At 31.8% G+C, this 25,952-nt stretch overlaps 1 protein-coding gene across 1 annotated transcript in view; it reads right to left on the minus strand.

Annotated features, from left to right (window-relative positions):
* LOC113512384 (dachshund homolog 2) overlaps nucleotides 1-15,187 on the minus strand; it is a 185,213-nt gene extending 170,026 nt beyond the window's left edge. Inside the window, exon 1 of the mRNA XM_026896263.3 lies at nucleotides 14,554-15,187. Coding sequence (XP_026752064.2) covers nucleotides 14,554-15,119 — 566 coding nt within the window. The 5' untranslated portion in view covers nucleotides 15,120-15,187. The remainder of the gene's footprint in view (nucleotides 1-14,553) is intronic.
* Between the last annotated feature and the right edge of the window lie 10,765 nt (nucleotides 15,188-25,952).

Genomic DNA, 25,952 nt, shown 5'->3' on the forward strand with positions numbered 1-25,952 from the left:
GTTTTAAATTAGGAGTCGATTTTTACGTGTAATCAATAGTAATAGTAGTAATTAAAATACTTATTAAAAAATCAATTATCTAGTCGTAACTTATAGAGAAGTTGTATTACTTTCAATAGTATGTCACATATTTTTTACTCGATTAAACGTCTTAATAATCTGTTAGACATTGGGCCTATTATTATGTACTTAAAAGGTTTAAAAAATGTATTATCTGTATACATAGTTACCTATTCATAGTAATATAAACAATAAACATGAGATTATAAAATATTTTATTTATATATAATTACATGATATGATTTTCTAGTCACAATTATAACTGAGATAAACTAAGTAATGATCCACATGACTGCAATAGCGATTGATTATGATTGACATGTGAGCGCAAACTGTGTTGCTAAATAAATATGCGATGAGCCGGTTCTTGCACGCAATGCACACACTAATAAGTACATATAATCGGTAATTATTGAAACGTAGTCGCTGGCACGACCCGTCGTGAGAGCAATAGGCATAGGAATCATAAAGAATCCATCAACATCAGCGCAACATTACAGCGATCACGAAATCCGCCATCAATCATAAACATCAGAAAGGATTAAAATCTACGTTGCACCTTCCGAAGCTCGAGTACCCTTGTTTTTCTCTAACCCGTAAATACTAAGGGGCGTAAGTATTGCCGGGGGGCGGTAAATATTATCGAGGGGGACAGGGGAGAGCCCCCGCCCTGGAGGGGGCACTATCCCTTATCGCGAACGTTACCCTCGCTGGCGGCGGCCGCTAGACCGCCAAAATGTGGGGCAAATCGATTCCTCTGCCCCATTTTTGTGCATCTGGACCGCTATCGATTTTTCACTCACGCTCACAACGGATCGATTAATTACCATAGGTGACGCGGTCGGTCGCTAAACTCTAAAGTTTTACATATCAAAATAAATCTATGAAATATCTTTTTAAAGGCCATAAAAATGCATACAAAGTCTTTTAATTGCGTCGACGATGATTATTTTAAATGTGTCCGCTGTCGAAATGAAATAGTTTTATATTGGTTGTAAATTAAGTTTAATCGGAGTGAGATGGCCGGCCGGGCGGCGAATGCCTCTGATGACCTTACGATTGTGGCCATTTTATAACACCACCATGCTACTATGTTAGCATTAAAGTGTAACTTTGAAAATAACTCCAAACACCTAGTACTTAATTAATATATTTATTCTGAATATGAAATGTGTGGAGCCTTTGCCCACAAAATGAAACTATTTTAAATTTAGTTGTCACTAGGCCTATCTAAGTGCGTAAAGTACTTAGCGAACCAAAGTTCTATTAAAATATTATACTAAAACAAACAGGTATCTACTCAAAAAGTTATTTACTGTATACAGATTTAATACAGTCATCAATCAATCACGAATTGACATGAATATAAAGATTTAAGACCGAAACAACTATAATAATACTTAAGTAATTTTAAGCAACTAATCTAAGAAAACTACCATACCTACCTCCTCCGTTCATGCCATATGAAAATCAAGAAATAAAATTACATTTGATTTGTAGATTCAATTCAAAATAAAACCAATATAAAGATACATTCGTAAATTTACAAGGCATACAACCAAACAATGTAACATAATTTAATTAAAAATAAAGCAAATAATGCTAAGGTTGTAAAACGCGATTTACTATCTTTTTAACTTTCAACCTCCTGCGCACATGATACTCGCCTACTAAAGCTTTTATTGATTCCCTTTTAAATTGTTGCGAATGTTTTATTGCTTTTTATTATAAACCGTATATCAGAGTTTAACGAGGGCTTGCAGACCGACCTTAAGTAGCCCTTATCTTATTTTCGCTGCTTTGTTATAAACATAACCATTTGTCTGTGTGTGTTGATGGCTTTGACCATGTTACATACATTACAAAGAAAACTCATCATCACTAGGTAAACCCGACAAGCCTAAAGATTTTTTACTCTTTAAAAGTATCCAGTTAGGAATACCACATTTATACAAAATATATTTTGTTAAGATTGCACATTTTACCAACATGTATTTTCTTTGTAACGACTGATAAAGAATGTTTTTAATGGCATAAATTTGTAGAGCATCGAAATGAAACCTGGAGATTCAATGAGAGTGACAGATAAGAGTATCTTATGTTAGTTCATGAAGTACTAATATGAAAAAGTGGATATTTATTAACTGCGCTTCTTTATAAGTAATTTATATTAATACATAATACGTACATAATACGATTGTGTGTATACCAAATTTCATTCCGATTGGTTAACGTACCGAAATGTAACAAACTCATTTCCACATTTATAATATGATAAGGATTATTTAAAATTCTACTAAGAGTTTTTCTTCTACTATATTTATTATAAAATATTTTCACATAAGCGACCAGTTTTATTCTCAGGATATAAAATATAATATTTTACAATAAATACAATGGAACAAGGTTATTTAAAATAACATCATATATAATAGATATAATGAAGTTCTATCAAGATATTACAAAACAAACGATGAAATAAATTTATTAAATACAAGCAATTGCAATTGAATAAAGCATAAACATCATTTACAGCGACTACACGTATTTGTGTATAAGAAATTATGAATTACAAAAAGAATGAAATTTGGTATACGGACAGGTTATTACAGTCTATCTTAACAAATAAGATACTTTGTATACTTGTTTTGTACTTAGATAAATTTTATACTAACTTTAAAGAAGTAAATATGAATAGATACACCTAATCTATAGACCATAGTAAACATAATGTAAATTTATTAGTATTTAGTGAACTGATATCGTACCCTGAGAAATAAGTGTAAAAAGTTCATTGAATGCGTTCACTTCATAAATTAGCTAATTGTGCGAGTGTATTTCTTATGGCACCACTCTTCGGTGAGGTTAATAACTTCATTCGATTTCTTGCCGATCTTAGAACCAGTTAATTGATAAAGTAATAATAAACTAAGAATGTTGTGTCACAAATTAAATCATTTAACAAAATTGTCAAATCTCGTTCTCGTTTTGTTTTGAATTAGTAAATTACTTAGGTAGGTAGGAACAATTCAAATTACTGCAAATGAGAAAAAAAATAAGATATAAATTTTAACAAAATGTATTTGCTGTCCAAAATTAATTACATATAGATTGCGTAAGTAAGATGCTCTATTAAATAGATTTAAAAGATGGAATTATTAAAAGATTACATCGGTTTCAGTAAAGGTGACTCGCAGTTTTGAACGGGTATCATAAACTATGTAACGTATTAAGCCCATGACTTATTCTTTTCATCATAATTAATACCCTACATTATAAAACTAGTTCTGAATTTCCATAAACAGCTCTAAAAATTATGGTCAAAATTTGTGGGTTGACTTCTGACAATGGAATTAAGATCATATACAATGGACGTTACTTTAACTACAGATAATATATCACACTAACCTTAACTATAATACTCGATATCAATACAAAGTCATTTCGATTGTATTTCAACACGATTTCATGATAAGTCATTGGATGTGATAAACTTTGATGTAGATATTTAACATGTTGCAGGGTCCGTAATGTCATTCGCATGACAAATACATGTGGACTAGCTAATCATCACATTCGATGTGAGAACTGTGTTACAATAATTTATAGTTAACATATAATCTTTAAAGTCAATTAGTACCGCGTCTCATTCACACAATGGCGAGTGGAGCGAGTCGGGCAAAAACGTCATTTTCTTGCATTTCCGCCTCCCATTGTCTCGATACTAATCTACATTAGATTAATAACTATGCATATGCTATGCAGTATCGGCAGAAAAAAAACATAATGTTCTAACTGAATACTATACTACTTATACATATTAAAACAAGAAGAAATAATTTATTATATTCGTCCAATAAATCCCTTTTTCTCTCCGTTTCTCTTACTTATGTATGGATAATAATTCTCTCGTTATAATTATTAAAATTGACTACATTTTTTTATGTAAATAACCGGTCTTTATCATTACATTAAACTATTGATTGTAAACATTATCTAGATTAGCATGTTAGCAAAAAGTTATTATCTCTATAAGTTTCATTTCGATAATGCTCGATAAAAGCTTAACATACATACACTTTTATATTTATCACATTCAATATTATTGTTAATTCAAAATACAAATAAACTGTTAACCGTACTTTCATACTTGCATCTGGAACAAACTCTAATCCATCATTTTCTCGCGGTATTTATACGTCTGTAACAGTTCATCTCATGATAAACGGCAATGACTCCTTCTTCTGACTATAATTAAACATGATTAAAGCTCAACACATGGTGAGTCGCAATTACTAGACATTACAACGGCTACCGACGCTCTACGCTACACGCCATGCGATAGTTTCTATCGACCATTTAAGAACATAACACGGAAGCATCTATTAATTAGATACGTTCATCTTTTTGTTGACGTTTTATAGAACTTACTGTATGGTCAATTCAACACTCGTCGGATGCATTAAAACGCATTTATATTTGTTATCGTGTCACTGCAAACGACCGTCACACGTGCAACCTTCACCCGCCCAAATACCCAAGTGTTGGCGACTTGTGGGAGAGAAAACGCACGTCCCAATCCATTGAAACCCACATTCATGAATGAACCAAATGGGAAAGAGACAACGACACCACCTGGCGAGGGGAGCGAGCGAGAAGCAATTTCAATAGTACGCGAAACGGAAATATATAGCTAGAAATAATTCCGTCTAGCCGGGAGGGATTCCCTCTTGTCATTTGTGTGCGTTGCTTTTTCGAATTGTACGCGAAGATTTGTAATGTCGGCGTGAGTTTCCACTGTGCACTTCGTTTGTATTCGGGCCCTCTCCTGGCACTCGTTTCGGGTCGGGTTGTCACCGACATTCATTCCTTCCTTTCCGTGCCGTGTTCCCCAGCTACTTGTTGATCAATCGTAATAAATTGCCTCCATGATATTCCCATTGTGGGACTGTTTGTCGCTCTACTGCCTTGGAGGAAATTGCGTTTCCTTGAGACACTTCACTTTATTTATCACCACTGCGTTGTGAATGACGCTTACAATGTTGAATGAATCGAATAAGAAACTCGAAGAGATTTTATTAATATAACGGATTATAAAAATATTTCAGTATTTCTTTAATTAATTGTATTTATAATTGGAGAAGATATTTTTTTATTACTTCTTTAGTTGCAAATTATTAAAATCAATAGTCGAATGAGCGGCGAACGTAAGTCAGTAATAAATTAAGGAGAATAACTGATAATTCATAACTAAATGACTGAAGGTGAGAACGAATATGACGATAGATGCAAATAAATACGAGTAGAAGTAATTAAATGTGTGAATGACAAACATAAACGAACAATAGAGTAAATGTTTTGTAATGTTATAAACGGGATATAAAAAAAAATTTACAATAAGAGAATACAGTCGTATAGTATTTAATATTTTAAATAAATCTAAATACCAAAGTAAATATTTATGGTAATTATCTATTATAAAAGAATTGTATTCTAATAGTAAAATTGTCCATTAATTTCATAATTATGTCACAATTGCATGACTGCTACTGCAATGGGACCCTGCAAATTAAAAATAAAATGTCAAACTTCTAATTTAGTTGGAACATCCATTCATACCTTTTGGCATAATTTAAAGTTAAGTTTGATTTAGTAAGTTTTTTATCACCTAAACTCTAATTTATTTTATTATGCTATTTTCCCATATCAGCATATCATATGTATTTATTTGGTATAGAAGTATAATGAGAAAAATTAAAATATATAATATGTCCATAACTTTGAGAAGTCTAATTGTTATATATCAATATATCTACTCTAGATACATTGCATTATTTGGGGCATATTAGAATTTAACATGACAGAGATCAGCTCAACTACCTTCCAATATTAGTTATGTTAACCAGAGGGAGACTTTGTACAGAAGTCGTTTGCTCGAGCACCTCTGTCCCATTCGTGTTTCTACCGTGAAGCAGTTGTCTTTGCATGGCTGTGTTTCGGTTTAAAGGGTGGGATATGGCAGTGAATTTACAGGGTACAGAGGAATAACACCTGAGTCCTCAAGAATAGCAACGCATAGGAGATATCATAGGCGAAACAGTATACTCTGTTATGTCCATGGTATTACTCATGTCTATAGGCGACGGATACTACTTTCCATCAGGTGGACCGTCTGCTTGTTTGACATACCAAGTTGCATAAAAAATTCTCTATTGCTAGAGATTAGTCAGAAATTTATGAATTAACACATAGTGTTTTAAATTTGGCGTATTTCAAATAAACCAAGTATTGAGAATTTTTGAGTCCGAATATATTCCAAACCACTACAAACTCCTGTTACAATTATAGACATAACAAGTACCTAATGTGATTAAACTATGCAATGAGCAATGAGATGGTCACATAGCTTGAAGAACCGACAATCGATGGGGAAGAAAGGTGCTTGAGTGGCGACCCCTTATAGGCAAGCGCAGTGTAGGACAACCCCGAACTAGATGGAGTGACAACCTCATTTGGATTTGGAGTCAATGTATGCAGGTGGCTCAGGACCGCTTCTTATGACGGTTTATAGGGCTTCTCCATAGACTGTCTTAAGGAGTACCTATGTTCAGTAGTGGACAGATAATGGAGAAAATGATAATAATGAACAAAATAAATCGTATTAATAAGAAGATAATGTCAAACGAATGTCTAAGAACAGTTACTATGACGTCATAACTCATAAATAGATTGTTCTATTATAAAATCAGGTCAAACTATTAAGTTATAGATAATTTTATTGCCAACAGTCGAGGCTATTCTACAAAGACACAATAATAAGCTTATTTGTACTTAATGAATACTAAATTTTAACTTCCCCTTGTTTTTATTACTCTACTACTAGCAATTATTATGTACATTCATCTTGATTATGTCTAATATGTATTTCAGCTATATTTTTTTCACACACTAGTAAAGTTTGAATAAAATTTATGTGTGTAAAGAAAAATAATAATTACAGTGACTAATTTATAAAAATAATTGCTGATTTCATTAAAAAATATGTAAATTAAACCATTTTCTTATTAAATTAAATAATAATAATAAAAATTACTTTTTTCAGGTATCCCTATGAAATAATAACAGAAGGAAAGCGTTTAGTTTAATTTTAATAATATGTATACAAATGTGACTGCAGAGTAGATATTTGTACTGTTTATATTCAATAAGATATTGTCCAGCATTAACATATACCCGATAATTTTACCGATATACGATGTATTTTTCTTACAGAATAATTTAAAATAAAAGTCCATACGAACAAAACTACGCTTAAAATTAATAAAAAACTTAGCTAATTTATCTCTAATTGTAACTACAAATATGAGAGTAATTAGTTTATTAATTGAATAGTATATTAATTTGGCAACATGCGTGTCTCAGACTGCAATGCAGTGTCTTGGTTTAATATTTCAATGAGAATCAGCACTTGGACCGGCGCCAGTCGAAGTCCGGATATCACAGACGTATGTATAAAATTTACATATACGTAGGTACACAGTAGCATGTTCTGTTAAAAATTATGAATCTGACCCACATACCTAATCATCGTCTAATCATTTAGGTGAAAAGATGTTTAGAAAATAAATTTGCTTCGATACTTTGAACAGAACTTGCAAGATGTGTTGTTACAAGATTTTTAAATCTTTTATAAATCAGACTATATCCTATGCCGTTTGAAAGAGAAGAATCTACAGATGCATGAGACGATTCCATAACCATTCCTGTTATTATAAGTATAGGCATAGACATCGAATAAAAAATTAGTATGTTTTAAAAATAAAAATAATGATTACATAAATTATGAATTATGAAGTAACCGAAGCGAGAGATATAGAATGAAATTGAAATCATTACGAGTAATGTCCATTTAAGTAATAAGCATAAAGTTCTATGAACATTTTTTCCAAAAAAAAACGGACTGAACAGATAAAGCATATTTTTGCTTTATCTGTTCTGTTTGTTTATATAAGGACGATGTCGATGTATCAACATTTAACTACCAATTCAAGAATGGGATTTTCCATCATCTCTCCCCGAAACTACAAAGTGCAATATTTTAACTCGTACACAATGTTGATGTGTGAACATTTGATGTTCTTTGATGTGTACAACATTATTGTCGGCACAAACAGTTTTCTCTATCAACATGATAATTTCTCATCAACATCATTCGCATAATTATAACGATAACATTATTCTTAATCATAAATTAATCTGACTATGGACTTTTATTGTATTAAACTGCATTAAAGAACTATGTAACTAACAAACACAAAACATGACACATTGACTGGCCTAAATAATAAATGTAAACATTGTGTAGCTGTTTGTCATGACTATATTATGATTATATATATAGTATGACTATAGTCATAGGCAGGTAATGATGTCAACGAAACTAATATTGACCGGAAATCGTAGCCGGAAGGCAAACGCGCCATTCCCCAGTCTGGTCACATTTTAAATGTTCTTTCCGTCAAACAACTACCTACACCAAAGTTTGAAAGCAGCTAAAAAAATTCTTCCCAAGTTCCGACACACCTACCGGCTCTACAAAGGTAATGAGGCAGTTATTTCAGTGCTTTGTTTATTTACAAAATATCACTCCGTTTGAAGGCGGACCATCAAAATGAGTCGTAAAGCTGAAAATTCCATAAAAAGTCGTGTTGATGACCTCCGTAATTGAACCTCGCTCTTTGTAGCAGAGACAATGGACGGAACCCTGTGCTTTGGACACATTGATTAGAAAAAAAAAATAAGCCAATAACTATAGTCCATTTCAAATTGAACATTCCGTCTGCAATACAGTTAATAAATATTAATACTTCTGTTTTTAATAAATAATTCGATGTCTAATTTCTCTAAAAATAATTGTAATTGCTAATTGTTAACTGTCATAAGATTAATCAGTAGATAGAGCTAACTCTAACAAAGTACAATTTGTCTTATCTATGCAAATATTTTATTTGAAATCTTTAATGATCAGTAATTGGAGTCCAAGTTACTGAAACATAATTCTACATATAATTAGCTGTGTACCTACCTATAATTATAAATAAATCTCCTTGCGTACCTATAACAGATGATACAAAATAGAAACGTAAGCCATTTGTAACCAAGATTTACAATAATCCTACTAATAAAAGAGTTTAGAGCGAAGTCACAACACCCCATACCGTTCCGTTCTCAGCTTCGAAGGTAATCCGATCCGCACTCGTTTATCTGCTGTCGAGCAATTATTGAAGCGTGAAAAGGAGCGTCCTCTTATTATTTACACTGCGTGTTGTAATGCGGGCATTCCGTTTTTTGAAAAATATCGCATTTCCTACCGCTGTTCAACTATTATAAATATATATTCATATTGCAAACAGATATATAGGTATACACTTACTAAAGATATTTATAAAAAAGACAAAGGACATATTTGTAATAGAGTAGATGAAGTCAAAGAATGATAGATACTTCATTTATACAACAAGAGAGGTCTACAAACTTTTAACACTAGAGGGCCCCAACCTAAAGAAATATATAATACCTACCTAACTAATGTATAACTTATATAGGTATAGATTAACAAACCATAAATGTACCTAAATATTTTTATTACTCCCGGCTGTACCTTAAATTCAGATGGGATGGGTAATCACAGGTAGAAGTGAATATATCTAACATCCGACTTGTTCAATTAGCCCGCTCAAATTCAACATACCAGGTGGCAAACCTACCGCCGTGTCTTCAACTAATTGGGTTTGTTGATATTTTCCATCACGAAATATTAGTCATTAACATACTATAGTTGATAGTAGGTAGTCGTATTTCGAACTCTTTATTTAAAAGTAAATATTTTAGGATTTTATATTAAGAAGCTAGTTAATAATTACATTAACAGTCCGCCCTGTAGACCTATTTTAATGTATGCAAAAGTATAAATAAATAACTAACAACTAACTACATATATAAAAATCTGTGTCAAGATATTCGTTCACGCTAATCTCCGAAACTAGTCAACCGATTTTAACGTAATTTTGTAATCTATCAAATCTATCAAAATCAAAATAATATTTTGAAGAATATTTCAGCTAATATCAAATAAATATAAGCAGTTCAAATTGCAGAAAGATGTAAGGGAAAGATTTTTTACACGTCCGGTATTTTTTTGGGAGAGATGCATACTTATATTCATTTTCTAACACCATATTTTCATTTTAAATTACAATGTACCTTAAATAATTCTTATTATTTATTTTTATTATTTTTTTTAACGGTATTTAACAAATTCTAAAAAATAATTTGTTGTACAAACGTGTAATACAAAAAAGATACTTTTTATAAATTATTTTTTTTCTTGTGAATAATGGATGATATTCGAACTTCAAACATAAGGATTATAAAAATAGCTAAAACTTCCATTAGGCTGTGAGTATACACAGCACATCGATTGTAACAAAAAATGTATTATTTAATAAAAGAAACACGATTGTGATTGTGAGTTGATGCCATTAGTGAAATCGTAATAGTGGAAACGTGTCAATATGGATTAGTTCAACACGGCTTTGGTTCCGAGACCGCCGCCAGAGTCAAATACTTTTTTGCTTAAATTTTATTATATCTATTACATTATAACCTTAATCTTGTTCATAAAATAAGAAGGCATTCACTTTTAATGTTTAATTAAATAAAATATCTAAGTTGTAAATAACAGTAACAACAAATATAAGTAACATTAAAAAAAATGTAAAATATATTAAAGATATATAGTTACTGTTATATTACAGATAATATAATATATAATAAAAATTTTAAAAATAAAATAATTTTGAATATATTTTAGCATCTTCTAGTATAGACTAGAAATAAGTCGGTACCATCATAGGGTCTTCAATCATAAAACCCTGTAGTCTTTTGTTACAATGAGCCAAAAAATGATCGAGCAAATGTAGGCTTACTTACAAATTGAACTGTTATTCTCAATTACTTTGCCTATTTTGACACAAGCAAAATTGTGTTTTATCATTAGTAATTAAGTTTTAAATTGGCTCTAAGTCTTACTTCATTTTTGTTTATTGTCGTAAATTTCATTATTATTTTATGTTTTGTTTATTTCATTTCTGTTTTAAATCTGATTTTATATTTTCATTTCTTTTTGCATTTATTTGTTGTAAGATATTAAATTGACAAAAAATAAAATTATTTTATTATTAGCAATGTAGGGTAGAGCAAAATTATTAATTATCTTTATTGCACACGGATAACATGGTTGAATGTTGTGCAGTCGAGCGTAGATTCTTGAGGAGTAAAGACGTATATCGTATATATATAGGAGTAATAAAATAAAAGTATCTAACAGTTAAAAACCGTGTATTATTTACCACAGTACAGACAGACGATGCCCATATTTTAATTTTTTTAGTGAATGTTACTTTATAATAATTGGTATTCATAATCGCAGTTCACCGTGTAACAGAAATACCAAGCCAGCGTATATATAGCATATATATAGCATAGTCGAAATCCGAAGATATTTTTTTTTATATTTTATACTAAACATCATCATGGGGTGTCAAAAAATTATTTGAAATTACGACTATAGTCCTTAGGCTAAGTTATTCAACTTCATAAATACTATCTTTAGTTTCAGTTTGGTATAATCGTTACGATTATAGTTTATATTATAGTAATTTCGCAATAATATCTAGTGAGGTAGGTGTAAAAAAATAAGTAAGATGATTAATCATCAATATTTAGTAAGTTAATAATCTGAGGCCTTAAAATATTTATAACTATCTATGTTCCGCGGCTACACCAGCGTGTATCAATGTATAAACTATCCTGTGTCCTAAGTTTGGATATAACGTACTCCTATACCAAATATTCATCCATATCAATCCATTTAGTAATTTTTCCATGAAAGAATAACAAACTTCCATTTACTGATTCATCGTTACAAGGTTTCGCATTTATTATATTATTAATAGTGTATTATGATATATATTAAATACATTGGGTGGGTGCTTTATACTAAGTAATAACTACTAGAATCCTACACATGAGTGAGTTGGCTATCTTTGACTGTTGTCATCAGCGTGAATACCTAATAGGTACTTGACTAGTCTATATTCTGTTAAAATATATAACTCGCTATTTAACTCAAAACAATAACAGATAATACCTATAGGTAGTTCCAGAGCGTATTGTAATAGAGTTCTTTAGAGTGTGATTATGCTTTGCAGAAGGCAAACCTACGGTAAGTTTGCCCTCTGCAAAGCATACTTTACGTAGTAGGTAAGTACCTATAACCAACTCAGAACCCTTATACCCGATTTAAAAAATATTTTTTACCTTCATAACTTCTAAGTGTATATTTTATATGTTTGTTATAGATGTGAAATTATCATATGTATTATTAAATATCTATAATTCATTACCAAATGAAATAAACTTAAAAAATCAATGTAATTATTATTTTATTTTTTATTTTTATCCATATAAGCAAGTTACTTAACCTACTGGATTGGAACGGTTAAAAATAAAAATTCGATAGGAAATTCGAAAGGCAATGAATGTTGAATTTTTAATAAATGCTAAAAAAGTTGTAGTTATAAATAATAAAAAATAAAACTGTAAACTGATCACCATCTTTACATGGTAATAACTAACCTAATTAAATAAATAGTAAATATATTAATTATTTTTTCTTTGTATAATATTTTAGTTAAAAACTTGTAGGTCTACCTATCTATTCTTTTCTTCCCAAATTTGATAATTTCATTAATTAGCTGATAACAAGACAATTAGTCTTACCTACATAATAGGCACACTATTTTGCCCTAAAAATGTATTTGTTAGCTACCAACCTAGGTAAATAGCTAACAATGAGCGTCTAAGTTCTTCTTTTTTAATTTAATAACAGAAAACATGGCAAAAGTACTTATATTTCTAGCTTGGCAACTAAATACAGATAATATTATATTCAGTCTTATCGTGTATAAGAATCGTTAAACTAGATACCTATTACCTATAGTAAGTTTAAAGTGGAGTTTATATGTAGTGTTTCATAACGTAGTTATTAGATCTAGAGTTACGTTACCTTTGAGTATAAAAATATATTTTTTTATATACCTAACAATTATATATCGTCCTTCCAGTGGTCGCAGGTTTAATTCCCGTACATTAAAACATTTGTATTCAAGAATTGGTATGTTTATTTATAGATATCTGTCTGGATATTTTCTATGTATAATCTGTATGAATTTTCAAAAATAATACAATTTAATTATGCCCATTAGTTCCGTTAGGACATTTTAGTACCCAAAAAACAAGCTCTGCTTAATTTGGAACTAGATGGCGCTGTATAATATGTCCATTAGTACTTATTTATCATATAAATTAAATCTGTCAATTAGTGGAAATCCTTTCTTTTTATTAGAAACGTGACCTCTCGTCGCGAACACCACGGCGTCCACAGCACCCGTGTTCGCCGCGCGTCTCTAATGTTTCCGTTAGCAATAAACAAACATTAATTATTACAAACACAAAGCGTCGATATGAGCGAAAAAATTAAACTTTACGCCTCCCCGGCGAACAGTTTCCGGAACATTACATTTTTAAAATCGCATCCGAGCAGCGCTGTATAGGCCTACGCGACGATGCGCGCACCACAACAAAACAAGATTTTTTAATCTAACTTTAGCTTTTGTAAAAATTACTATTTAAAAATTTACGCCTCGACCGCTAATTAACAGGGATTTAACCCTTCCGTCGCCGAAGCTCATTTTAAAATTTAACCCGGTGGTAATATTTGGCGCGTATTAAAATGTGAAAAATTAATGGCTCGCTAACCCTCCCGGTAGAGCACTCCCATGCCAAACTACCGACTTCCACGATTTTGGCTAGTAGTCATAGCCCAGTGGTATCGTCTGCAGTGTATTTGGGAAAAAAAATGCCTAAATAATTATAATAAATATATAGATATCTAACAGTTTACTGACCGTGATCAACAGATAGGTACGAGTAAAAAGTAACCCTCCTACATCGTAACAAATTAATTGAAACTTTTTGTATTTTTTATAGTTTGTAAAACAATAAACACAAATCAGGTGTATCTCAGGCAAAATCCAGTAGTTGTACATAGTTTTCATTACTTGACCTTGTGACTATAAGATTATAATACTATATGCAGTTATACATTTAAGTATATATTACATGGCTATAGGTAGGTGTATGTTAAATTAATAAAACAAATTACATTAATAAAATAGGTCAACAATAACAAAAAATAAAAAAATCTTAAAATAAAAGTAAAGGCGAAAGCACAAAACAAAACCAAATTATTAAACACTTGTTCGACTAAACTGGTTGCAAAACAATGTCGTTCTAAATCTATACTTAGATATAACTCAGTTACTGTCACATCCACGATTACAAATGTGTGCTTTCGTAAACGGAACGTACCTGGCGGTGGTGCAGTCTCTGTAGAGGATGTCAAAGTCTTTGCAGGAGAGCAGCTTGCAGCGATTGACGCCCGGTTGGATGGCACCGAGGCCGCGCAGAATGCGGACCTGCTCGACGTTGCAGACAAGCGGCACAATGTCCAGCCTTTTTAGTTTCGTATACACTGTGTGCAGTCCGCCAACCAAATGTTTCAGAAAGAGTTCGAACGCTTGCGGCAGACACAACATTGTGTCGCCCTGAATTATGAACGCGGCAACCTTTTGCCCACGGTAATCGACCAGCTTGCACTCGTTGGCCGAGGGGTCCGATGTGGAGATGGGCGGCGGGCTGCCGTAACGCGGCGGGCCGTGGTGGTGCGCCGCCGCCATCAGCTCGAGCGGCGAGTGGTGCATCATCTGCAGCGAGCCCAGCAGGCCCAGCCCCGGCGGCGGCAGCGGCAGCCGCGGTGCCAGCAGCTGCGGCGGGCTCAGCGCTCGTGCCGGCGAAGCGGCCTTCACCCTGGGCGAGCCCCCGGAGGAGCCGCTCACCTCGCTCGCTGTCGACGCTGAGTCCACGGCGGACTCCATTCTCGTAATATCTGACTACGCACGCATCACACACCCGTCGCGCGCGCTGTTCCGCGCAACAATAAATAAAAAGCCTGAGTCGACGAGGGCGCGGCCGCGTGCGCGCGAACGCCCCGGCGGTCGGCCGCGATTGGTCGGACGCCGTTTCACGTACGGCTCTATTGGGCGACGACGCCGTCGCGGTGTCTCCGCCCTTTTTTCGTTGAGTTCGACGAGAACGCGCGAAGAAACGTTCCTGTTTCTTTTGGGTGTTGTGTGGTGCGGCCGCGCGTCGCGCGCCGGGGGTGTATTGATAAGAATGTCACCGGTAATCAATATGAGCCTAGATGCCGCCGCGGATGAACGCGTGTTGTAACGCCACGCGACACACACCTCGCCATTAATATTAACAAACAAACATTACTGATAAATGAACTTGTTGAAATTAACTGACAAGCGTTTCATTTCTTAACGCCTCATCACTGATCTAACGTAATAATTAATTTGGGTTATTTATAGAACCTAAAGCTATAAAGTTTACTTTCCGCCATTTTTGACGTAACTACGGCCACAGTATAATTGTAGCAGTATTCAAAATAAGTTTGCGAGGTAGATGAAAGGTGAACAAAGTTCGGATGAAGTTTAATCAATAAGTGGGTTGATAATAACTATGTTTATTTATTTGACGACTTAGTAGTAAATATACCTGCCTAATTAGATAGGCAGGTATATTTACAATTCAATAAAACAATGCCACCTATAATATTACACTCTTATGGTATAGATTAGTGTAGGATATTTTTTATTGAATGCACGTAGTAATGTAATTTTATTCATTAATGACAATAGAGAATGTGTTTTTACCTATTTACATAAAATGTAGAGTCGATAAAAAATGATCCATGGAATCAGCTACCATGTAGGTAGATACCTGTTATGTTGTCTGATCACCGAAAAGATAAGAATAACAACAATGAACATGTAGGTAGGTAATGAATAAATGCCTAGTTGTCGTTATCTTTATGTTATACACAATTACATTTTTATGATTGGACAAATTGAAAAAAAAATAAATTATAAATTCTTTTTTAGACATTTCCTTTTAACGATAATGCGTCACATACAAAAGTATGGGTATAATTATAAAAAAACATCCGGTATACGCTCTTGTATTGCCTCTCATCAAAAATTCGATATTTCACAACACAACAAATCGAATTTATTAGCATCTTTAAAAGGAAATGTTCTACAGATTTAAATGAAGGTGGATTATTATTTTTATTTTCTAAAGAAATATACATACTTACATTGCATAGCAAAGGTATTTTTTATTTAAATTTATTAATCAGAAATGTAGTACAATAAATTAGTCAAAAAGTTGAAATCATTAAGCTAGCTAATAATTATTTTTACTTAAGCACTGGTTAATGTTTAACTCTCTCTTTATGGTATCCAAACTATTTAGGTACTACAATTTTAAAATAACTAAAAAATATATAAATAATAAATTATTAAAAAAAAAAACAAGAGGATATACAAAGATATGAAATCCTTAAAAACAAAGGCTATATTTCTCCACCGTTTTGTAACAAATATTAAGATATAAATGAGGCCTATAAAATCAAAGACAGCTAAATCAAAGTCTGTCAAATGTTCAGGAAACTACACAAGCTAATATTTTGTCAAGATTCCATATGGAACGATATTCTATATTTTAAACTAGATTGAAAAAAATAATTATAATATTAGTCATAATTTGAATTAATAATAATAAATAATAATTAATTAATAGAACTCCCTCTATATTCGAGTAGATATAGATTGAAAATTATATTGATTTTATAACGATTAGCTGCCATTGATATCATAGTAGATATACTCGTATATAAAAATATACAGGTAGGAAATTTTCATAGTAGTCAATAATAAGAATTGATAATAAGAGGGAGACTTTGTACAAAAGTCGATTGCTTGTGCACCTCTGTCCCATTCGTGTTTCTACCGTGAAGCAGTTGTATTTGCATGGCTGTGTTTCGGTTTGAAGAATGGGATATGACGTGAATTTACAGGGTACAAAGGAATAACACCTGAGTCCTCAGGAATGGCAACGTATGGGGGGTATCATGGGCGAAACAGGTACTCTGTTATATCCATGCTACTGCTCATGTTTATAGGCGACGGTTACCACTTTCCATCAGGTGGGCCGTCAGCTTGTTTGACATACCAAGTTGCATAAAAAAAACATAAAATCTCCCGACTTTTATAGTTTTGGTTGTTTTATCGTATTTCTTTAATACTATCTAAGTGGTAGATTTTACATTTTAGAGGAAATAGAGTACATGTCCATTCAATATTTTTCCTATTTAAAGTTAGTTAATTAACTATAGATAACACTGTTATTGTATAGATGTTATTTAGGTATATCGAAGAGCAAACATGAGACGAGACACGTAACGAGGGACCTCTCCATCAAAATTGCGTTAAATAATAGGTATAACCATCCCACACACTCTTATAAAAGACAAGGAAACCCCTACTCAGAAAGAGGAGAGTATCACATTACACACGTTAATCGCAACTGTCCACTGCTGGACATAGATCTTCCCCATTTAGGGATTTTGCCAGTAGTTGCCACGCTTGGCAGGCGGGTTGGCAATATCATAGTTAGGCTTCAATGTTGTTTTAAAAGGGACGCTGTTGCCCATCCCTCAACTATTAAGTTGTCTTAGACAACTCTTACGACACTCACGGAAAAGGAAGGGGTGGCCCATTTTATGCCGGGACATATGGCTATAGTGCTCTATCGGTCGGTTCAACGGACCCTAGGGCTCCGTAAAAAAGCTACCAGAATTCTACGATTTTATTTTTTATTTTTAGCTATTAAATAATACCACAGTTGACTACAAATATTGGGTATTTTGAATGTATATATGTATGTAGATATATATGAAAGTTAGAGTAAATATTTATTCTATACTTTAACCTTAAAGTTTAAAGTAAAAAAATAAAGAGTTTAATTTTAAAAAATTTGTAATATTTTTTTTATTCTTATTTAAATTACAATCATTTGCTATGGGGTTTCATGAAATAAAATATATTTGGTGGGTGTTATTGAAAATTTAAGAAGGTATTCTTAAATTTCTAAGATGTACTTATGTTATGAATTTATAACGTATTCACGTTTTGTGGTTCTTTGAGAAACTCCAAAACTTACAAAGAACGAGCTACCATTACATGTCTAGGCTAAGAACTGATGAACCTACTCCTCATGGTCTTACCACGATTAACTTTTTTTTTACACCACTGACGTAGCAAAACAAGCATACAGCCCATCTGATGGTAAACGATTATCGTAGTCTATGAACATTACACACGCGTTGCCGACCCTGAAAAAATTTCTTTACCCCTTTTTGAAAAATTTCATGCTGTTCATGCTGTTCGCAGGAGGAACCATCTCTAAAACCGCGCTGGCATTTCTACACACGGCTCTAAGGTATGGAGGTGAAATCCCCGTCGGTAACGAACTATACGATGCTAGAAAGAGGCCGTGGGCATCATGTTAAATAATTCACATAAATGGACATAAAACATTGTACAAGCGGTAGTACACGCAGAATGAAAAGGATTTATTTGAAAATAGGACTAAATAATACAACGAACGACGAAACGCTTACATACAGATTGAGAAAGCAGTTAACAAACTCTAGCGTAGCCTAATTAGATTAAAAAAAGATATTAAAAATCTAATATAGCTATAATAAGCTTTATTAGTTCCACTGTTCACCAATTTTTATCCAAATTAGGTCACAAAAAGTTATTTTTTTATTTATGACTAGGTTTAGATTTGACAGCTTAGAGTTGACAGAATATATAGTTAGATGTCTCTTTTAAAATGTATGTTTGGCTACTGGATGAAAATAAAATGCTTCTTAAATTCATTACTTTACGAATATAACTGAAAATATTTTAAAATCTTTAAAGTCAGATTTTCCCAGAAACAACTGTCTGCTGCTTATACGTTACACGGGCGTAATAGGTACGACAGATATACCTACTGTAAAATGCAACAATGCAGTACATAAGTAAAATGGAAATGCCTTAGATATGTATCTATTAAAACTCTACTACTGTCATTAGTAACAAATAAAGATATCTAATTGTATTAAAGATTTATAACTGTAAAGCTAAGTGAGGAACGCCCTCATTTATAAAAATAATAAAATTTTAAACACCGTGAAAAAAACTTATCCTTTCTCTTCACAGAGTTAAACAAAAAATTATTTCCTTGTAATGTAATGTAATGTAATCGCAGATATTGTACAGTTGTACAGTATCTGCGATTACATTATAATACTCATTACATTAAAGACACAAGGGGTTGAAAGTGTTGATACAATACTAACCTCAATGGCGTTCGAAAACTTCACGAAAGCCACTCGATGGATTCACTTCACAATACCACTTAGTATAAGAAATATATCTTAGGATGAATATGAACCTTATAGCTTTACACATAAGACCATCGCAACAGCAAACTAAATAAAGAATGTTAAGAAATTCATTGTGACGCACTTCAATAATTCTTTCCAACACAAATACAATATTACATCTACTTATTATTTTTATGAAAAGAAAGCTATTACAAGTTATTACAAGTAGGTATAAGAAAGTAAAAGCACGTCTCAATTGCAGTGATTGTTATAAGTAAACATTTGCAAGGAACGTTATTAATATTGTGAATAAATCAATGTACCTACTATAAATAATTATGTCTCGGATCTAGGTATTCTAGGTTGTACCCTAAGATGTTAGAAGAAACTGGGTAATTTTTATAACACAGGGTAGGTATTCTGGCTTAAGGATCATATAATTTGTGTGATTATTTGTCACTTATGAAAGAGAGTGAGTATTACTTCAAAGATCGTGAGTTTAAATCTAGTCTACACGAAATACTAATTCTCTGATGCTGAAAAATAGTGTTAAAAAACTGTAGTTTATCTGAGAGAAGACGGTAGGCTGCGATGAACCTACTAACTGCATCCCATGTAAATCAGTATAGAAAGTACTAAGTATTTTTTTTTGATGGGTGAAAATGGTATGGTAGCCCCGCCTGCGCTAACGGGATACGCTGGCGGAGTTCCAGTGAAGGGTGATAGATGAGAATGAAAACAGGTCAGTTAGCCCATCATGATCGATTCATCAGGAATTAACCATGATAGTTAAAACGAGGAGGTCGACCTGGTTGGGTATATAGATGGGATTCTCAGTCTCCATTACTAACAATCCCTTTCCCCCAGTACTAAGTATTAGGTTATTACAGATATAACGTACGCCTTTATAATATTAATAGGATATTATTTTTGTTTTATAACTATTTATAGTGGCAGTAATTCAGCGGCATAATTTTTCATTACTCAATCTATAAAGAAAAATATGTTTTTCTGTATGTACCTCACTATTATCAATCATATTTCAAAGATAACATATGTCACAACGCGATGAAACGGATAATATAAAGGACATTCTTATCTATATTTACTGTAATACTAATTCATAATGACTTCAAACTCGTTTCTAGTAAGTATTAAAATTAAAAATGTTTTATAATCTATTAAAGTGTTAAAGAGAAGAACAAAGCAATCATTACAAATGCCGGACAGACAATCACATCTTTATTTATTAAAGAAATTATGAATCTATGTATTTTGCCCTTAAGTAATACCTAGTATTGGGGGAAGGGATTATTAGCAATGGAGTTTGACAGCCCCATTGCTAGCAATATGTCCTATTAGGTCAACCTCCACATGGTTCCCCCTGGAAACCATCGTGAACAATTCTTGTTGAATTCGTCACGATGGGCTAACTGACCTACTTCATCCTCATTTATCATACATCACTGGTACCTCGCTTGTGTATACCGACAGCACAGGCGGGGTAACCATTCCATTATCACCCATTAAAAAAAATACCTAGTATTTATAATAAAAAGATTTCTTAACTATTGTCTAATCAAACACAACTATTTCGTAATTTAGAAACAGAATTCCCAAAATTTTAATACACTAACTAAGGTATCCAAAATTTCAAACAAACAATACCAATTTAATTTCTTATATTATTGTTAACTAGGTATCCTTTCGGTACTTTTTACGCGTGGATTAAAAAAATTGAAAGATTAATAAATAAATACCACTTCTAAATGGCATATTGAGATAAAACATACATCATATTTTAAGTACGATACAAAGACTATTATTATACAAGTCGCAAGTTCGACCTTATGCAGTATTGCCCTAAACTGTAGGCCAGAACTCCTAGATATCAGCTTGGTCTTTTTGACTCGATTCGAAGATGAGTTATGAAAATAGTCAACGATCCCAAGCTCGAGTACTTAAATCTAAGGAGAAAGTTTGCCTCCCTTTATTTGTTCTACTGCTTGTATATGAATTATATTCGGAGGATTTGTTTAAAATGATGCCCACAGCCACTTTTTATTATCGCATCGTTCGCCGTCGACTCCATTGATTCATCCTCACACGAGTGAACCTAAATGATCACGAACAGTGCGGTTTCAAAGAATTTTTTCCCGCGAATGCTGAGACTATAGAATGAGCTCCCTGTCGATGTTTTCCCTAGAGACTACAGTATGGATTCTTAAAAAAGAGTATATAAAGGTTTCTTCAGGGTTAGCAACAAGCACGTCACTCCATCGGGTGGGGGTCGTCCTACACGCCGTTTGCCCGTACGACGTCGCCATTCAAGAACTTTTCTTCCACATACCTATGTGATAATATAGATATAATATATATAATATAATATATATAATATATATATATATATAATAATATATATATATATAATAATATAGATTAATATACATAATGATATTATTACCTTGGCAGTTCTTATATCATTATTATTATTTCATCATTATTATTATATCATTATTAATATAGCGTCATTAGATAATGTGATCATTATCTACACTAATATTTTAAAGAGGAAAGATTTGATTCTTTTTTTGTCTGTTTATAATAGATAAACTGAAAAACTTCTAAAATGATTTAAAAAACTCATTTATCCATTAAAGCTATTATAAAATATTAATTTGTCTTTTTATCTATTTACCTGTGTGAAGCCAGGACGGGTCACTAGTTATCTATCTATATACTACTACTAGTAGACGATTTTACTTGACATTTAAAGTTTAAATGACTCGCCCATAAACTTTAATTATAAACTAACATCGCCTTAAGTCTGTTACAGTTATTATCTATTTCAAACGCGGAATATTTTATCCGTCAGATAATCTCTAGTTCTTATTATCAACAGACAAACAAACTGGTTGCTTAGTTTCTCGTTTATATCAGATGAGATTTCAAAAGACTGTTTAACATGATCTGTACACAGTTTGCCGCGCACATTATATTTTTATAGTCGTAATATATAACAATTACCTACATTGTAAGTACTTACGCGGAGTTAAGCTCTAATTTGTGAATGAGCTATTCTCAATTGGTGATTAAATCTGCGTCATCTTGAGTAAAGAGAACCTCATAAAATAAATATCACGCCCTCAAACCTAGATTAAGGAGTCGAAATCATTTGTTGACTGTTGTCGATCTGGCACATAAATGTATACGTATATATATATATATATATATATATATATATATATATATATATATATATATATATATATATATATATATATATATATATATCGTATATATATATATATATATATATATATATATATATATATATATATATATATATATATATATATATATATATATATATATATTCCAGATGTTCATATGATTAACTGACCTCCCTTTTCATTACTTATCATCCCTCACTGGTACTCTACCAACATATACAGTTAGCACAGGCAGGGTTACCATTTCATTTTCATCCATTTAAATAAATTAGAAATATTATTTTAATTAGTTTATAATTTGAAAGCTTTTTTTATACGGTTGTCTTTGCGTGGTACAAATGATAACGGTTCATCCAATAAAAAAAAATATAAAAAATATAATGTATAAATCAATATATAGATACAAATTCTTTAAATAATCTTTATTCAAATAGTCTTGTTTACAATCTTCACTCTCAATTTACAATCCAGTGAAAATTAGATTTTAATTTGCCTTTACAATTATACTTCTTTCTGTTTTAAAGTAGAAATATTATTTTGTAGTTTTAATTTGAAAGAAAATAAATTAGGAATTAGGAATATAGATAACTTCACAGAAAGAAAACAAATCCATTTTCTGTAGTTATTAGCATTAACAGAATGTACAAAAAGTATCGAAAAATACCTACTGAATAAGAGTTTTGAATATCTATCTATATCAGATACACATACATTGCTAGATTGTATACAGTGCTAAGGAACAAAACTTTAAAATAACAAAACTACACGAAAAAGTCTGTTCAGCGTGATTATATTATAGTAGGCCAATATGACTGAGTGTACTCATAATAGAGACGTTAATTTGTTATTTTATGGTTAATTATTATGATGATAGGTGATAATTTTATTTGAAACTAGCGATCCGGCTCGACATTGCACGGGTAGACAGAATTTTCGAAAATAATATATAGCCTATGTTACTCGCTGATAATGTAGCTTTCTATAGGTAAAAGAGTTTCTAAAATCATATGAGTAGTAGTAGTAGAGTAGTTGAATTCATCCATTATAAAATAACAAACAATCAAGTTTTTCCTCTTTATAATATTAATATATGAAAGCAGCAAATGAGTCTCTTTCCCTTCTTCTCAGATAAAATTACATTTAAAACTGAGCGGTACGATACACTCATAAAAATGGTTATAATTAAGTTTACTCGAATAAAAATATTTTTGTTTATTTTATAGATATTATATTACAAAATTCATGGTTCAAGTTAATTTAATTGATATGACAATAGACATGTACACATTGTTCTCTGTATAAAACAAATGGTGTTCGGCAAGCAATAAATCGAGCTCAACATTTCGATCGAAGCTGCAACAGACTGCGCAACCTCGTTAAACTTTATTTTTATATTAAACCCGTAACTTTGGGACGCGACGCTGGCGTCCAACAACTGTAATCCCGCCATGAAATTTTACACAAAAAGAAATTAATGAAAATGTGAATACAGGGTGTATTGACTTCATGGATTTTATAACTGGCAACTGTATATATGTATGTGTAATAATGTGTAGTCTATCTATATTTAGGAATTTACATAACCAATGTAATCGATACAACAAACACTATTCGGTCGTGACTGCTGTTAATTTCAAAACATCAAAGTGATATCGAATTTGCATCGAATTAATCAAAACAAAAATGATTAAAATATAAAAAATATGAAACGTAACCGTCCAATACTTTATGCCAATCATATACCTAAGGATATGTAAATTATAGTCGCACTTTAAAATAATTTCCACAAAATTTTTTAATGTTCCTAATTTTATAATAAATATTATATTTTTTCATCGGTCTTGAAATCAATCCATTAAAATTTTTATTATTGATTCGAGCAATCGATTAAACAATCGATGTTAAAAAAAAAATTGATTATAAAAAACCATCGTTTATAATAGTATAATAGTAGTTTAATATTATTTTGTCCAAATGTAATTTTAGTTTTTTGTTTTTCTGAAACAACTTCAAATAAATATTTTTATTGGTTTATAGATCAGAATAAGTCACAAACTAATTACCAAAAAGTATTAATCTCTATAGCCTGCCAAACAGGCTATAAAAAATCGAATTTTGAATAATAAAAAAGTGAATGACGACGAAAAACTATTTCAAAACCATGCTTACATTTTTATTCGACTGACAGCAACTCAACGCGAATGCCACTTGGATGCATTTACCGTGTAAACGGGTGTTGTTACAACGTGGTTTTCAACTCACACTTTGAGCCTTTGAATGTTAGGTGTTGCTTTTGATGTAAAAATCATACGTCGCTCCCTACACAGCCCTGCTAATATTGACACATCTTAAATGTGAAAACCAAATGCTGGAAGAGTATTCTGTATTGGTCACGTATTAGCATTTGTTTCATATAAAACAGAAGTCAGCTGGCCTAGCGAATTTGTCTTGTTTTTCAATATGCCTTAATTCGTAAAAATATACTGTTATTAATTAGTTATTTAATACTAACACCATATATCCGAATAAAAATTATTTTTATTGTTATTTGTTGTTACTGTATGTATAGACAGCTGGGCCCGCAACCTCACCCGCGTGAGTTGAACAATCTATGGCATATACTAACATTTATTTTATTTTAACACTTATAGTGAAGATTTATTTCATAATAATTCTAGAAAAACACTTCACAAGTATTACTATAACAAGCTACAATTGGCACTACGGCGTAGACCTTCGTAACCATAAAATCAGTTCATCGAAATAATTTCTTTACTTTTATCGCCTAAATCTTAATCAATAAAGTGTAGTGTATTATATTTTTATTAAATACCTACCTGTGTATACTTGTAGACAATATTCTATATGTATTTCAACAGAAAAGGTAAAAATTACTTCTATTTATAATAGATATATTTATATATAATTTCTGTTGAAAAACATGCTTGCATTGTTTTAGTAATTCGGCATGTATTTTCTTATATTTTATCAAAAGGTTAAATGTATATAAAGGTCTATTCTTTTTTGATAGTATTAATATATATTAGGTATTACTTTTTCTCAGAATAGTCGTCCCGTATTCAACATCAAAGTACAATCTTCACTCGCTATCCGTTTCGACTCGCGGTGCTATGTAATGTAGTGATGTCACTTTTATTGTGCACTTTTCTCGTGATGTTGCCCATTTATTT

This window comes from Galleria mellonella, unplaced genomic scaffold (genome assembly GCF_026898425.1).
Source record: "Galleria mellonella isolate WM207_F2 unplaced genomic scaffold, CSIRO_AGI_GalMel_v1 utg64, whole genome shotgun sequence".
In the NCBI taxonomy this organism is placed as follows: Eukaryota; Metazoa; Arthropoda; class Insecta; order Lepidoptera; family Pyralidae; genus Galleria; species Galleria mellonella.